General features: G+C 48.1%; 1 protein-coding gene across 6 annotated transcripts in view; it reads right to left on the reverse strand.

The window, feature by feature from the left end:
- LOC133345511 (neuronal-specific septin-3-like) overlaps window positions 1-18151 on the reverse strand; it is a 269744-nt gene that overhangs the window by 18755 nt on the left and 232838 nt on the right. For all 6 annotated transcript variants that reach the window (XM_061556318.1, XM_061556307.1, XM_061556357.1 and 3 more), the window contains 3 exons: window positions 12567-12695; window positions 8448-8529; window positions 5267-5404 (listed from right to left, as the gene is read on the reverse strand). In XM_061556318.1, the coding sequence (XP_061412302.1) occupies window positions 5267-5404; window positions 8448-8529; window positions 12567-12695 (349 nt within the window). The remainder of the gene's footprint in view (window positions 1-5266; window positions 5405-8447; window positions 8530-12566; window positions 12696-18151) is intronic.

The following is an 18151-nucleotide window of genomic DNA, read 5'->3' on the forward strand; positions in this document are numbered from 1 at the left end:
AATTCACTCACTCGCTCGCTCGGTCAGCCCACACTCTTGGTCACTCACTCCCTCTCCCGCTCGGTCACTCGCTCTCCTGCTCGGTCACTCACTCTCTCGGTAATTCACTCACTGCCACTCAATGCAGTAGCAGATCCAAGGGGGAGGAGGGTAATGTGGGATAAAATAAAACAAATATGAAACGGTGACTTCGCCGTACGAGTGACTTTTTATAGTTCGAAAAAGATGATTGCTTTATTAATATCGGACCCTATTTAAAAAGCTTGACGTTCTGCGACCTTGCGAAGTTTCTATTCTATAGACCCAGCGAGGGCTAATTAGTCATGGAAAAGCCCTCTGAGGTTCATGAATACATAAACTCATTTCTGTAAAACTGCTTTTAGTGCTTAGTTTGTTGTCCTTCCCCCGCACCTCCGATGAGCACGGTTGGCTACGTAGCGTGCGGAAGAAGTTCAACGTACATAGACACACATACGAAAGCGACCGCTCCTACTGGCGACGGCGAGCGCCCCGGGGCCACCGTGGTGGCAGTGGAAGCCTCGCGTGCCAGGCCTCAGGGACCCTTGGTGGGGCCCAGCGGCAGCAGCAGCAGCATCTGGTCTCGCCTGCTTATTTTATTGCCATATCCATTTTTGACATTTTATTTTCGCCCCAGAATTCGCGACCCGGGTTGCATGCCTTCGAATTTAATTTAAACATCGCCGGTGCTTTTCCAATTCTCTGTGTGTTTTTTTTCTTTTTTCTTTCATTCACCTCGATGCAAGCCTGTTGAGAGAACGTGCCAATTGGCACGTCCAAGCACGGACATTTAACTGCCTGTTCGCCGTTTGCCAGAAAGATGCACTCATACATTACCTTAGGAGGGGAAATCACAAGTGACTGACTTATATTACGGCGCGCGTACAAGGTGCCAATGCACACAAAAGGAGCAGCTGTTCAAATGTCCGCGTGTGATATCCTTGCCGAATAAACAAATACATAAATATTTCCCTTTGTCTTGCAAGTGTCGAACTGCATTTTGATGAATCGACTCGCTCTTCGTCGTTGGACGCGAGCGTTCGGGATCTTTACACGTAAATCCACTGCTTACGGATCGCACGGTAAATTGAAATGGCAGGATGGATGACGTGCGAAATCGTCGCGCAAGTCCTGCCTGAGAATTGTTACCGACTGCATTTGTGAGGCAATACCAAATATTTAATAAGCGAAGCAGTTCGCTTGGATTTGTAATGTTTGATATACAAAGCGGATACCATTTTATGTTTACATCAATATAAATGCCACGGGAATACATTTTCTGCAGGGGATGGGAGGGATGGCGCAGTGGTTTATCGCACCGCGCTCCAAACCCATTGACCCGAGTTATTTAACTGGGTCCCGAGCCAGCTTTTCACCAACCTGCACTGATCAACACGGTGAACAGTGGCAGCTCCCGCAAAATCTCTCAGGGGAGGCAAATAAGGATAAGGTCCACCAATGCAATGGATACATTAACAGCTTAAGCATGTAAAGGCAACTTCACTACTTTAATATTAATGAAAAATAAAGTGACTCTTACAATACATCTCCTTGTTTGTTTCTTTACTCACTATTATTACAATCCACTCAGTTTCTTTTATTAAAGATTCCACTAGGTGGCGACAAATAATATTGTTGACTGAAACGTGCTTACGTCATCATGGTGCGAGCCCTCCCGGAAGCCATAGAGAATGCATTGCAGCGCTTGCCTTTCGAAAAAAAGCATCTTTGAATGTAAGTCTATGGGGCCAATCGGGGCGATTCTCAGCCAGAGTGAAATCGCCCAAAAAGAGGCGGTACTCCACAGAACGTGACATGACGCTGATTGGACTATATCCAGAGGCTGACAGTGACGGCTAGCGTGACTCTGTGGTTGAATGACATTGGTGGTGCGTCGCCCAATCGCCCTAATGAAGAAACCGCCCCTGATGGTGAAGTATGGTCAAACAACCCGTAACAGCCTACACTGATATTCTTAGGTGTTTTCGGTAAAGTCACGTAGGTAAAACATCAAAATTAATAAAATAATAAAATAAAATAAAGATCACGACGTTTCGGAGGCAACACAAGTCTCCGTCATCAGGTGGGACAGTCACAGCCAGATTAGCTGCATCAAGTGAGGCAATGATTCAAGATGTAATCCCTTAAAAGCGAGTTGAGGGGGGAGGAGAGGGGGGGGGCTCATCAGAATGTGGTAGCCAATGAATGGAAAGTATCGGGAGAGAGGGGCCAAAAAAAAAGGGATTACATCTTGAATCATTGCCTCACTTGATGCAGATAATCTGGCTGTGACTGTCCCACCTGATGACGGAGACTTGTGTTGCCTCCGAAACGTCGTGATCTTTATTTTATTTTATTATTTTATTAATTTTGATGTTTTACCTACGTGACTTTACCGAAAACACCTAAGAATATGATTCCTTGCAGTCACGAAAGCTTCAAGTCTAGCCTACACTGAGTGTGGAGGCCTTCATCCAGCAGTTGAAGGGCAGTAAATTAAATCTATCATTAACCGATATAAATTCGGTGCAATCACATGCGATGACAGGCCATTTTTAGTGTGAGCCATTACACGGCAGCTCTCGATTTTACAAAGGTGTGCAGACTATGAATATTAGCGTTTACATATACTGGCAGTCCTCGACTTACGATGGTCCGACTTATGATATTTCGATCTCAGGATGGCGATATCGATTTGAAAAAATTGTAAAATATTTTACATTTCGCGCAGCAGGCAAACGCAGCAGCGTACGAGGTATGATACTGTACGTTGGGACGCTGCCGGGATGTACTGTACGCGTATAGTTTATACAGTACGGTACTGTAAATTGCTCTGTTTTGCTAAATTATCACCATTCTTTAAGACTCCTGGGTAGGCTAGGCCATTTTCGACTTACGATATTTTCGACTTACGATGGGGTCGTCGTAACGCATCTCCATCGTAAGTCGGGGACTACCTGTATATAAATTCAATATACTAAAAGAAACACTCACACACTAAAGCCACCCTGCACAGTAAGCATAGGAGAATGCTATCGCTATCGCGGCTTATAAAACAGTCGGGCGTGCGATAGGCTCGGCGAAAAAAAACTCTCGCTTAAAGGGCTCCATTTATTCCGTGTCGAGAGCGCGATGCGATTCTCATGTCAGGGCTTCAGGGTGTCACGGTCGGTGTTAGGCACGTTTAGCCCTCGTCAACTCGAGATTTTAGCCCGTTGTCCTTCCCCCGCACCTCCGATTAGAGCGGTTGGCTATGTACGGCGTGAATGAAGTTCATCACGGACACATACATACATCGTTATAGTTAACATTCTCTTGGACCTAACCTGAGCTCTTCTTTGACTCCCACTCCATCATTAGTCTCGACCATGGTCCATCCCTTCTAGCCATAATACATCCTGCCAAAGCACACCTACTGTATTAATTTTTCGATTTAAAGCTTTCGTGACTGCAGGGATCCATCTTCTTGGTTCTTTCGGTAAAGTCACTACTGTATTAATATTAAGGCTATAAACTTGTTGTTTTACAACGAAGTCAAATGTGTCTTGCAATCAAGAAACACAATGTGGTTAAACGCCACATCGAGTAAAGTTTATATTTCAAGTAAAAGAAGACGTACGCTGCCAAAGAAGTTCAACATACACATATATTTACGGGGAGTTTTTTTTTTTCAAGTCTGTCACCCCATCGTCGACAACGGCTCCGGCATCGGACGGGGCCAGCGATCCGTGACGAGGCGACTTCTCACCACGCAGGCAACTTCCCGTGCCGAGTGTTGCACGCGTGGGCCGCCGCAGAAACGAGCGCAGGCCCGTGCCAAAATGTTGAAAGCCCCGAACAAAAAAAAAAGACGACAAAAAAAATATCCATTCCCCTCCCCCCGCACCCTCTGGCGAATGAAACACTCTTGATGCATTCCCACGAGGGTGGTTTTGGCCATACTTCACCACCGCTGGTCCGTTCGCGTCGCGGTGAAACAAGGGATTTTAATATACTGCCCTCTGCTGCCCACCACGTGGCTTCATAGCCTCTAATGCACGGACGGTGCCCCTGCCAGGCACGAACCAGGCTCGTGCCTGCTTGGCTTGTTTTGGTTTCAAAATCAAAAGCTTTAGCCCGTTGTCCTTCCCGGTGAAAAGTCCAGAAGATGATCTGCTCCCGCATACTGACCTGACAGGCGCAACGATTGATTCTCTTCGAAAATTCTGTCCATAAAACTTGTCCCCATTGTTGCTTCGCTCATTAATGCTTGCTTGTTATAATACTTTGGTAAACAAAAAAAAAACCACACACACACATTTATTGAAAACGATTCCAGAAGACGTCAATGACATTTTATGTGGTCTGGGCTAGATGGATGGTCGAGTGGGTTGATGCGTTTGCCAATGAGGCCGAGATTACGAAGGCTAAGTCACTTGAATTCGGCTTCCAAGCAGGAATAAATGCAGTGCATTATCAAAGCCAGACAACGTGTGATTGTGAAGCGAAATGCTAAAGACTGCGATATAATTTGAAAGAGGGCATTTTTGCAAGGGTCACGGCTCAAAGTGGTCAAATTTGAAAAATTACTCCGAGTAACCAAAATACTGCAATGAAATAAACCATGCAATTGGATGTTACGCGGCATTTTTTGGCTGTTATGCGTCATTCATTCGTTTGATTCCAGGCAGCCTGGGATTAAACGTATGAAATACAGAGTTGGGTGAGAACAGATGTGTGTGCTTTTGAAAAGCCGACCTTCATAATGAAAAGCAGATTTACCAATGTCCCGACAGAAAATTGGTTTTAAATCTGTGTACATTACCTGCTATGGCTTATGGATCGGAAAACATGGACAATGACTGGGAACAAGAAGCTGCCAATGGGTGCTGAAAATCCATGGAGAGCTCTAAGCTTGCAATTACAGGCAGATGCACACGTGGATCAGAGAAGAAACGAAAGTTAAACATGACAAGTAAGCCCACCGTTCACGTTAAGAGACGGGGGCTTGGACCAGTGGTCGGGACTAATGGTGGGAGTGGCAGCCGCAAGAGCGAATAAACCCGAGGGCTTAACGTCCTCCTGCGGAGACGGAGCGATGAAATCAGCCCGTGCGCGAGAGCCGGATGAATTTCTCACGATTTACGAGCGGCAGGCTGTTAGCACGGCGGCGGATGGCGAGAGTGGCTGATGAAGGCGAACCGATGATTTTGCAGCAGAAAATAAATAAATCCGAAACGTGAAAATTTGCAACTCGTAATCCACTCACGAGTGGCCGCTGGGCGGGATGCAGTAGATGCAGCAGTGCACACGCGTGTCGGGGATGTGGCGCTTGCGGGTGATGCGCACCTCTTCGCGCAGGTACTTCTCGTACTGCTCGCCGATGTACTTGAGGATGGGTTCCCAGCTGCGGGCACGCAACACCAGGGAGGGGGGGGGGGCAAAGCGGACGGAGGGGGTGGGTCACATCCCTGTCGTTTAACAACATATTTTACTGAGATGCATCCCGCTGATAGATTTGGTACATTTTCTCTACAAAGACAAACTCCAGAATTTATTGTGCACGTACCTGTTTTTTTCATTACAAGCATTCGTTAGCAGATTGCTTGTAGTGGGGTAAAGTGTGGGTCGGCCAAAATGCATCCTGGCAACAGCTTTTGGCGATCAATCGATCAACGGCGGTCACTGCATCGCGCGCTTTCAGATGCGCTTCTGTGGCCGTCTGGAACGCTCTTCCTTCTGATAATTGGAAGCCACTGGAGCTACGCACTTTTAAATCATCTAGATTGAAAACTCATTTCTTTCGAACTGCTTTTAATGTTTAGTTTGTTGTCCTTCCACCGGCACCTCCGATTAGCACGGCTGGCTACGTACGGTGCAAAAAAAGTTGCTCGAACTCATCACCACTGTAGACAGTGGTGGTGAAAGGTCCACATTCGTGTGGAAGAGGATAAAGACGAGTTTATTTGTTTAAGCAGGTGAGAAATCAAAAGAGAGATGACAAGTGGAAAACAAATAAAAGTTAATAACAGCAATGAAGTGAATAGAAATCGGCGCAAAAAAACAACTGCGTCTTGTGAGAAGAATCTAAAATATTGCACACGGTCAAATAACTATAAAATAGCAGATTGCCTGTGATGGAAGTCATGTCATCTGTTCTATCTCGTCCCATTTTTGCTGCATTGGCCTCAATGTAACATTTGCATATAATTTGCATTTTATATACATAAATAGTACTCGATTGATCGCAGTATTACACATGTATGATTTGCTTCATGCATCTTGATCGATTCTAATCGATGGATAATCATGCAGTGGAAGTATTCACGAATTACATTTTGTAAGTTGCTTTAAATAACGTTTAATTGTTTTGCAACTATTAACGTCTTTGTGACTAAAAAAAATATTAGAAAATATAATGGCCTAAAAATATATAAAGGCTTAGAGTGAACAAAAGGAAGACTTTGCTCACAAATATTAAATAAACTCAACGACTCTGGAAATACTTTCCTGTTGTTATTAAATGTATTACTATTATTACCACCATTCGCAAGCTGCTCCTCGATAACACCACGTTCAATTTCGATTTAAAGCTGTATTATTAAATTATTTTATTATATTATTATATTATTTTATTATGTTTTATTTTTATTATTTTATTACTTCCCTTCTACGTGACTTTACCGAAAGAACCAAGAAGATGAACACCACGTTCATTCGCCTGGCATGCAGGGGTCACGGGTTCGATCCCAACCCCGACGCCTGTATATTCGTAGTGCGCATGCGCTTAGAGTATTTGGCTGCTGTAAATTTCCACATGATAGGTCGTTGAGCTATCAGTTGTGGCCAGGTCGCTTCTGAAAAAGAGCTACCTAGCTCAGTGGGCTTTACCTGGTAAAATAAAACATTGTTCAGTTTTATTTCGATTTAAAGCTTTCGTGACTGCAAGGATTCATCTTCTTGGTTCTTTCGGTAAAGTCACGTAGAATGGAAATAATAAAATTATAAAAATAAAACATAATAAAATAATTCTCACGACATTTCGGCCACAACGCAAGCAGCCGTCCTCAGGTGAAGAACAGGTCTGTCGAGAAGACAGAGTCTGAATGACACACCCCAGGCTTGGAGCGTCTATTTAAGCTGGGATGGAGGGGGGAAGAGCGCCTTGACAAAATAATTTGCATATCAAGAGGAATTTTGCATATTTATGGGAAATGCAGATATGCGTAGGGGGTTATTTTATTATGTTTTATGTTTATTATTTTATTATTTCCATTCTACGTGACTTTACCGAAAGAACCAAGAAGATTGTTCAGTTTCAGTTAAATTTGTAGTCCAATAACTTGTTCAGAAGGAGAATTTGGGGTCGTACCCTTCTAAAGTGAGTCATCAGCCCCAGAGGGCCTCTTCCTTTATAGATAGGCGAGTACAGCCATGCGTGTAGTGAGCATTCATGTCATTTAGTGAATAATAACAACCATACGACAGCACAGTTTGCCTTCAGAGTCTCGCTAACTGAGGCTCAGACGCTCACGCACGAGTGCATCCTGGCATCGTTAGCACAGGGTGTGTTTTTACAGCCAAATGCAAAAGTAAGAATTCAATTGCCGTTAAATTCTCCATGTCGGTTTCATATGGAGCGCACACATGCACTTTTGAGTGTTCCGTAATCTACAAAGGCGTTTCAGATTATTGCACAAATACAACATCACATCGCGTGCCGTTTGCAAAAACCTTCAGGCTAAGCTCTCCGATGTGTTTCTGGAGAGTACGTCAGTCTGCACGATTGTCCCGAGTTTCGCTCCGCACGCTGGGTGACTTTCAGTTCACGCGGAGTGACACGGAACATTATCATTGGCAAACAAACTGAAGCGCCCGGCCTGTGGAGCAGAACGACGGACATCGTGCCGAACGACGCGCTGCGGCACCCAAACGCATCGGAGAGTATGAAATCCTACGCCTGAATTATTCTGCGTCGAATCTTTTTTTTTCTTAGAAGCGGTGATAAAAATTTTACTTGAAGAATTACGCACCCATCAGCCTCTCAGTTCATGTCTATAAACTGTTCACGAAGATCATTGGGGACAAAATAACTACAACATTAGAAGCCAGCCAACCATGGGAGCGAGTCGGGTTTAGGAAATGTTTTTCTACCATCAACCACATACACGGTTAAAAGTAAAGGTGCAGCCATGAAATTGCTTGCCCACACCACTGCTGGCAGACGGAAGCTCAAAAAAGAGATCCCCTCCGGCCTGTATTTGACCGACTATTTCATCACATTGTCTTCAAATCTGCTAATGATGTGTATATAATAAACAACACCAGCAGAAGCACAAAAATACATAATAATATTATCCACGTTTGAAGAGCAGACAGAACCACGATTTTCATATGTCTGTTGAACTTCTTTCGCGCCAGTACGTAGCCGATCGCGCCAAGGGACTCACCAATTCTCGTTGTTGATTTGGTCGCCGAACCCGGGCGTGTCGATAACGGTGAGCTTCATCTTCACGCCCTTCTCCTCGATGACTGCGCCGACGGCACAACGGCGAACGGGGCGGGGAGCAGAGCACACGTCAGCTTGCGCAGGCCCCGACGGGAACACACATTCTATAGGCCCCGCGGTGCGAAAGGGTCAGCGAGGCAGGGCCGTGATTTCGGCTATCACCGTTTTCCGGTTGAATTGAGCGCCGCTATTCGGCCCCGCGGGGCCAGACTTTTCTGCTCGGCAAAACGTCCATCGTTCGCGCGAAGGAACGCTCCATGCTCAGTCGAGGAGTTATTCAGTTTCGTGATTGCGTTCTAGAGGAAGTGTTACGCAACACAATTTGTTATGAGGTCTGTCGTACAATGACTTTCACCGCGGTCTTCTAAAACAGAAAATGTGTGCGAAGAATTTTGCAAAGATTTCAAGGTCACTCATCTGATAAGAGAAGGATATTGGAACAAATTACGACTGCACCATAATACTAATTGCTTTGAATGTGTTTTTTTAAAGGTGCATTATAAGACGTATGATATTTCAGTTGCACGTGCTGGAAGCTTTTTCAGGATTTGAATCTCGCAGCACACGGAGTAAGACTTGGGATACCGTGCAGAACGCCACGCGGTACAACCCGAACACACACATCACAGAGATAAACAGCGACAACAACAACTGCCGTTCACCACGAAGTGACGGTGACATCACCACGGCGCCTGTGCCAGGCTAGGTGCCACGTGAAGTGTGGGAGGCTGGCTGCTGGCAGGAGGTCACGGGACAGAGCCACGTGTTATGGCTTGACTGGCTGAGATGACTCCACAGCAAAAGTGCGCAAACCCACAGAGTGGTAATAACTTTGATTGGCTTATGTTAATATCAGCCAAGTATTTGCAAACCCTCCCCCCATCATCAAAGTGCACTGGCGAGGTGGGGGTGGGGGCAGAGCCCCAGGTATTAATTAGTTTTCTCGGATTTCCAACCAAGAAAAAGGCATTTAAGCGTGCGGAGGCAAAGTTAGGCAAATAAATGAAACAATGCACCACGGTCCAGAGGCTAACCCAAGTTGTGGTGATACTGCGGTTAGTCTTGCTGGCAGCAAGCGCAGAAATAGACGGCCTGGAGACAATTCTGACTCGGCTATGGAGTCTTCATCTTGACAGCAACCAACGGCCCCTTGGGACCGGTGAAGATTTTTACACTCATTGGCCAATTGACATGTTTATGATTCAGTCTTTCTAAAACAAAACAAAGAGTAACTTTTTTACCAAAAAGCACATCAGTGTACGTTACATGCACTGTGCGTGACACGGTCTGTTTTCTGTTTTCCATGAAATTTTACGTCTCAAGGCAAGGCCAACATTTGATGAGGTTAAAAAGGTTACACGCTCCATATGGTACGAAACAGCACCGCGGGGAGAATTGAAGCTGTTCGATATTAAAACAGTTGTATTGATTTTTTTTAATGCAAAAACACAAAGTGCACGAGTTCATGTCATGCGCATCTTCCTCACAAGGATTTTTTTCTGTTTACTTTAAAATCACGGTTGCCAAGCACAGGCCTAAAGAAGGCCCAAAGTGCCAAGCAGATGAAGAGAAAGAGTAATTTTGGTCGAGAGAGAGAGTAATACATGACATACTACATCGCACGTACATGTTATCACTTAGAAATTGTTATTATTTTTAAAATGTCTTTTTTGTTTCACAAAACTCAATGGGCACGCATCTTCATCATAATCGTCGTCGCCAGCCATTCTCAATCCACTGCTGGATGATGGCCTCCACATGCCGTCCCAAGTCCGCCCAGCCCTGCGATGCCGCACTCCATCTCACTCCTGCGCATTAACTAATTCCATCGCTCCGTCTCTCAGTGTTGCCGTCGCGTTGGGTGGATTCTTCACATCGTGATCTTTTTGTTTGTTATATACAGGGTGCTTGAAAACATTTTAACACCTTCTGAGAATTTACAACAACACCACAGGAAATGTGCCTCCGGGCTCTGGAGACCACCTGGAGAAAATTCCAGGGCGTGTGTTGACAATGTTGGCGAACAAGTGGAGACTCTTTGACTTTTTGAAGCTGTTAACGTACATTTGTGACCATGTTACGGTGTATATTGTCCGTTCTTTTTGCCATTAAAAATGATAGTCCCATGTAAGTGTTAACATATACGTATATATGGAAGAGGAGTAAATTGTCATCAAACGTTCGCTAATTAAGTGGCGAAACACGCGGCCCACGTTAACGACGCCTATACGAGACCTACACGGGTGGGCGTGTGTGCCGAAGACCTCGCACACTGGCACGAGAGCAGGCTATTTTACACGTCGTCGGGGTAACTGATCAAATTTTACCCTCTGCGCTTAAGTACCACGTGCACGGCAAAGTGCTTGAGAACCGACACCCCGTGCAATCGCAGCGAATTACTTCGAATGCATCACATTCAAAGCAAGCGAGCTTAGACATATTTTAATGAGAGCCCCAATCGGACCCAAGTCTAATTTTTCCACGGCAAGTGCGCGCACCCAACTTGTAGCGAAATGACGCTTAGAGGGGCACGCGTATTCAGCGTCCCCAGAGAGGGTCTCCTCTTCGAGGCCGAGATGACGAGGGGCAAGATTGCACGCGTTGGTGGGACGGCGGCTGCCTGTCGCCAATAATTTCGCGGAATGATAACTATACATTCCGCCCCAAAAACGGAATAGGCAATTATCTGTGCGTCCGAGTTCGATTCCCGCTCACGGCACACGCGAGCAATAATTATCTAAAGCAGTCCTGGGCCTCCCCTAAGTTGACTCGGTCTCAAATCAGTACCTGGTGTTATGTGCAAACATCCGGTGACCTGGAGGTGGAATCCCCCCCGGTCATTTGTACGTTGAATTTCTGTCGCAGCGTACGTAGCCAACCGCGCTAATTGGAGGTGCGCCTGTTAGCGAGCACCTAGGAAGGATTGCACGGCACACGAGGGGGTGGGTGGCCAGCACCACACCTGGCCGCCTTTGTCTCCCCAGTGGCGATATTTACATACCGCACCAGGTACTCATTTGAGAGTCTTAGTCGGCCGATGGGAGGCCCACGCCCGGTTCAAATATCCGCGACCGATGTTTGTGGTCGTTAGCGGGAATCGAACTCTGGTCAGCGGGTTCATAGCGCTACCCTGACGCTCCAAAGACAAAGTCAAAGATCCTTTATTATAGCCTTAACAAACTGTTGGGGCAAGTGCTGTTAGCGAGCACCTATGAAGGCCAGAACGACACACGAGGGGGTGGGTGGCCAGCCTCATGCTCAGCCACCGTTGCCTCCCCAGTGGCGATGTTTACACACCACACCCGTGCGCGAGAGCCAGATGGATTTCTCGCGCCGCGGGGTTTACGAGCGGCGTCGCTAACATCGGTTGGCGAGTGATGTCAGAATCAGTCCTGGGCCCCCTGCCGCGCACTGACTCGGCGTGGTCGCCCATGAGCGCGGGTTGGTGGGCAGGAAGGAAGGGAGGCCCCATGACCGCTTCTCACATGACTCGCCGTTGACGTTTGTCCTGGCTGGGAGTCGAATCCAGGTCGCAGGGGTTCGTAGCACCACACTGACCATGGTGATGAAACATGACATGGGAAAGGCCTCATCCAGCAGTGGGTTGACAGAGCGCTGTAATGTATTCTACGATAGTTACTGTATAACTCGAAAAATCAGCGGAAAGTGCCTCTCCAAAGAAGAGATGTGCCTATGTTGTGATCTTTGAAGGGGCCTCGCACAGCTATGCATGACTGTGATTGGTTGCAAATTTGAGGCCAATTGGCTGCTACTGAAGCGTGGCTCCTCCAAAAGCCACATCCGATAGAGACATTTGAAAAAGGCCCAAGAGATTTCAGCAGTCAGATCTCACCGCAGCCAGTAACAAAAAGTTATTTCGGCATCGTCGGCCCAGTGTTCCTAGCATTATTAACCTTCCAACATTGTCAACCCAACAGCATTGTCACCCTCCCAGAAACGTAAGCCTCTCAGGATGGTCATCCTGCCAGCATGGTCATCCTGCCAGCATTGCCACCATACCATAATTATAATCTCAGCCACCTGAGCACCGCGAACTCACCGTGACTAACGGACTGGATCTCCACCGTCTTGAGGATTTTTTCTTGGTAGTTGGGGGTGCACGACTTGCGGCTGACGCGGGACTTGAAGAGTGTGTTGACCAGCGTCGACTTGCCCAGGCCGCTCTGACCTGTGAACACAGACGCCGGCGCGTGTGAGACACATCGCAGATTCATACCCGTCAGCCCATGTGTGTGTGTGATTGCGTGTCTTTGGGGAGCAGTAGTGGAGCGGTTTAGCGTGCTGTGCTGTGAACCCAGTGGCCCGAATTCGATTCCCACTCACGGCCAACACCAGTGACAATGATCAGAACCGGTCCTGGGCCTCCCGTAGGTTGACTCAGCCTCAAATGAGTACCTGGTGGAGGATGTGAACATCGCCACTAGGGAGACAAAGATGGCCGGGCGTGGTGTTGACCACCCACCGCCTTCGCGCGCCTTGCCAGCCATCATAGGTGCTCGCTAACAGCACTTGCCCCAACAGTTTGTCAAGGCTGTATGGGGGGCGGGGGGGGTCTTTGTGCGACTTATAAATAAACTGCTTACGGGAAAGCCGAATGCTACGAAAACCATGCGGTGGGCAACGTTGCGGTCCATAATAACCGACGATGCACGGCACAACGAACCATCGTCCATGCGTCTCTGGTTCTGCGAAACCTCAGAGAGGGTATCCACGGCCATGGACAACCGTATACGTGTGCATAACGGCGCCGCGTATAAAATGTTTTTTTTTATTGCGTGCGGATCACTGATGTACGATGTGCTGCGTTCGCGTAATTGTCCGCACATGTTATTCATTTCCAAAGGGAGTGCTGCCGAGGCCAGAACGGAAAGGAACGCGCTTCGGGATGAATTTGAATACGCGTGGACGACGCTCCTGGGACGTTATTAGTTCTCTGCTCGATGTTTATTCACGGGGGAGTTGTCCGAGGATGGAGGTTGGGTGGGGTGGGGCGGGGGGAGGCAGTCCCGGGGAGCCGTGGGTAAACAGAGGACTGCTGGCTGGGGCACCGCAGCTGTGGTACGAACACCCGCAAACAATCGGGACAACTGCCTCCTGCAGGAAAGATTTCGATCGTCACGCCTCAACATTCATTTTTTTATCCCACTTGCAAGATGCATTTCCCCTTCATTCGCACCCGATATGAACGTTATTCATAATGTGCCCTTTGCCAACTCCCTTAAAACGTCTCCCAATCTAGCGCCTCTTCAGCACGTGTGTTTGTGGTCACGTGTGTGGTCACGTGTGTGTGTGGTGGGGAGCGGTGGTGTAGCGGTTAGCGCGCTGCGCTATGAACCTGGCGACCCGGGTTCGATTCCCGCTCACGGCTAACACCAGTGACGATTATCTGAACCGGTCCTGGGCCTTCCCTAGGTCGACTCAGCCTAAAATGAGTACCTAGTGCGGTGTGTAACCATCGCCGCTAGGGAGACAAAGGCGGCCGGGCGTGGTGTTGGCCACCCACCCCCTCGTGTGCCGTGCTGGCCTTCATAGGTGCTCGCTAACAGCACTTGCCCCTACAGTCTGTTAAGGCTATACGGGGGATCTTTTGTGTGTGGTCACGTGTGTATGGGGAGCAGTAGTGCAGCAGTTAGCACGCTGCACTCCAAACCCGGCGAGCCGAGTTCGATTCCTGCTCACGGTCAACACCAGTGACGATTATCTGAACTGGTCCTGGGCCTCCCCTAGGTTAACTCAGCCTCAAATGAGTACTTGGTGCGGTGTGTAAACATTGCCACTCGCGAGACAAAGGCGGCCCGGCGTGATGCTGCCCACCCACCTTGTGCCATGCTGGCCTTCAGAGGTGCCCGTTAACAGCACTTGAAAAAAATATATATTACGGCTATAAGGCGGATCTTTAGTCTTTGCGCTAATGCCCATTGCCGATCGTAACCTTGCTGAATCTCAAGATCGGTTGACATGAGCGTCCTGCATTGGGACGTTGGGCTCATTTTGGTGTGCAGGAGGAAACTTGGAGAAAACCTTCCAAACACAGCGACGGTGGTCGCGATCAGAACTCCACACAGATACACTTAAAAATCCATTGCAGGACTAAAACGTCCTGGTCACTTTTCAGCCAAGCTTACAACACCCGGTATTCCCAGGTGGTCTTCCCATCCAAGGAATAACTAGAATCGACCCAGGTTTGCTCTCCGAGATCTGACAAGATTGTCAGTGTGATTTGGTCTTCGGCAAATACCACACAAATAGAGAAAGGTTAGCGACCTGTACGTATGCATGTTGAACTTCTTTCGCACTGTACGCAGCCAACCACGCTAATCGGAGGTGAGGAGGGATAGGACAACAAACTAAACACAAAAATCAGTTCTAAAGAAATGAGTTTGTCAACCTACATGATTTAAAAATGCACAGCTCCACTGACTTCCTAATATCGTAATTGAAGAGCGTTCCAGACGGCCGCAGACGCGCATCTGAAAGCGCGCGATGCGGTGAACCGTCTTTGTTCGACGCCTAACCAAAAGCCCGCTGCGAGGATGACCGGAGTTCGCGCGATAGTTTACATCCGACGTTTGCGCTCCCCGTGCCGAAGCTTCTTCAGTTCTATCTATCCCAACTCAACCTCCGGAAGAAACTCCCGGCGGCATGTGGAGCGGAACGTCGGACATTCCCGCCGAACAGCACGCCGGGTACGGCTCGACAGCGCGCCGATTTGTACGTCGCGGCGCTGCTGCCCGCCGTGACCCGGCGCCAACGAGCAGGAGCCCACCGTGTGTGGGCTTGCAACAACGGCACGTGACACGGGGCCGTGTTGGTCCTGGCTGCCTTCAACGGCCCACGCCTCGAGACCGTTCGGAGCGTGAGCTGCGAACGTGCAGCATTCCAGTGCCGCATCGTGGGGGAATATTACTGGCGCCATACATCGGCGGAATGCAGAGGTCGCAAACGGGTTTTGATTCCTTATCCGTACCCGGCCGCACCAGGGTCGTAAATGGGTACCCGTACCCGTACCCGGCCGGGTATGGGTACCCGTTCCCTACCCGTACCCATACCCTACCCGAAATGAGTGACAAACGGTTACTCACCAGTGACTCACGGCCTACCCGTACCCGTACCCAGCCGCACCAGGGTCGCAAACGGGTACCCATACCTGGCCGGGTACGGGTAGCCGGGTATCGGGTAGGGTACGGGTATCGGGTACCCGGTTGCGACCTCTGGCAGAATGGTGCAAGAGATTGGTGCACCGCGAGCACGCACAGCTCTCCGTGTTCATGCCGTCCCCCCCCCCCCCCCCCCAAGGCTCTGACAGCCGCACTGGCGTTCCGAAGATTCTCAAAGAGTTCACCGTTAAAGCCCCCAAAGGCTCACAGGGACACGCAAATGAACACCTAGGATTCTCAGGGTTCACTGTAAATACCCGAGGCTCAACGATCCAGACTAATGTACACTTCACGATCGTTATGGTTCAGCGTTAATGTCGAGGGGTATCGAACCAAACAAATATACATTTTGGAATCTCATGGTTCAGTGTTCATGGCTAAGGCACACACAAGCTGACTAAGGCACCCATACGAGTAGTATTGTTCAACGTAATTGCCCAAGACTCAGAAATCTCGAATAAGTATTAATTGGAAATGCCCGAGGGGCAACAAGCCAGAGTTTGCCACCGTTATATTTCTAGTGGTTCGGTGTTAATGTTAATTGATGAGGCTCAGCGAGCCGCAGTAAGTCAGTGTAAACAATCGTAACTGAGGCACCTGTGGAGTTGTACAAGTCCAAGCGATGTCCTGCTCAAGCAAGCATCGAGGCAGTACTCGTCTCCTGTGTACAGTGGTGGAAATTCCACATTCCTATGGTGGGGGAAAGTCCAAATAAAGGACAACCATTGTAAACTTCCCCACAAAGTAATGTGGTACGTACTCATATAATGAACCACCGGAGGGATTATGGGCTGAGTTCACCACCGCCCAGGCAGGAATTGAATTCAGACGCTGACGATTGCGAGTGCTCGCTCTGCTGCGGAGAGCCACACCTGGCCAGATGGAATCCTCGTGGTGCGGCGTTAATGCTGGAGCCTCGTGAAGGCCACACTTCATGAGCTGCATATCCTGCGAGCAGCCAGTTCCGTTATTCATCGACAAAGAAGATTGAAATTCACAGAAAACTGAGCCATGAGACGCAGCATGATGCAGTCCTGGGACGGAGGCCGCTACTCCAGTGAGAGTCTATGCACAAGAGTATACCGCTGTGTCCTGCTCACATTTCTAAACTTGAGCACTGTGTAATATGTTCCTGGACGCAGCGACTCACGGTCACTGCATCGCACTTTCAGATGCACTTCTGTAGCCATCTGGAACACTCTTCCTTCCGACATTAGGAATCCACTGGAGCTTGGCACTTGTAAATCATCGATATTGAAAACGAATTTCTTTAAAACTGACTTTTGTGTTTAGTTTGTTGTCGTTTCCCCCCTAACCACCTCCGATTAGCACGGTTGGCTACGTAAGGTGCAAAAAAAGTTCAACATACATACAGGTTAATTGAATTACTCTTGTTCTTTAGGAAAGCCTCAGTGTGTCTCAAGACTATTTTTGCAATAGGGGGGCAATTTTGCTACGTGTAATCCCAATCGAGCAAAGTGCTGGAAGTTTTTCAGCGTTGCGATTGTTCGGACAATACCACTTACATTGTATTTTTTTTCTAGCTATGCGGGAAAACCAGAGAACCCGGAGTAAAGCCCATGCCGAAAAAGGGAAGAGCATACAAAACTCCACAAGCAAAGGCACTGAGTCGGGGAATCGAACCTAGGACCTTCCTGCCACGAGGCACAAGTGCTGCCCACTGTGCCACCCTGCCGCCCAAAGAAGCGTTTGTTTATAGACGTTTATGCAACATTGCATGAATGTGCAGTCACATGTAAAAAAAAATGCAACTTCAGAACATTTAACCAAAACAAAGCAGGGCTTTTACCAAAAGTGACCATGCACCAGCGGATGGCACTGCGTGTGTGTTTTTCTATTTCAATGCTTATTTAAATATCCTTGCTATCAGCTTGACGCAGGCTTCTAATGTTTGCAGAAAGTGTGTTCACTGGAAATTTGCAGCAAAAAAATAGTCAGATCCTTTGATCAAGGATCAGTGGATCACAAAGGGGAAAAAAAATCCTTACCCTCATTGCCAACTGGGATATCAAATAAATGTGTCCCATCTGTTCTGTCATTTCATCTGATCAGAGAGCCAGCGACAAAACTGTCCTGGCTTCCAGCTTCCATGGAAACGATAGGCAGCACTTAACCAGGTCCGCACCAACCACGGACACCTGAAGTGGACAAAACAAGATTCTATCTCCTGTGTGCTACGAACGCCAAACCATGGGCAATGTAGCTTCGCGCTGCCCCAGATATACGTTTGAAGGCGGCGGTTGGGCGAGTGAGTGGGTGGGTGTATCTACAATTCACCAACTCTCAGACAAAGCGATTGAATGGCTGCATCACTTTGAAATGAATATCTAATAGCTGATTTTTATTGGCCATGCCAAATCACCAGTCATCTACGCAGCCCACCCATGCCATCTGCCGCTCTAGTAACCAGATGCTGTCTCTACACACACTTCGGCGAGCACTCGAG

Source organism: Lethenteron reissneri, chromosome 3 (assembly GCF_015708825.2).
Source record: "Lethenteron reissneri isolate LAM-NWPU_2019-01 chromosome 3, ASM1570882v1, whole genome shotgun sequence".
NCBI classification, from domain to species: Eukaryota; Metazoa; Chordata; class Hyperoartia; order Petromyzontiformes; family Petromyzontidae; genus Lethenteron; species Lethenteron reissneri.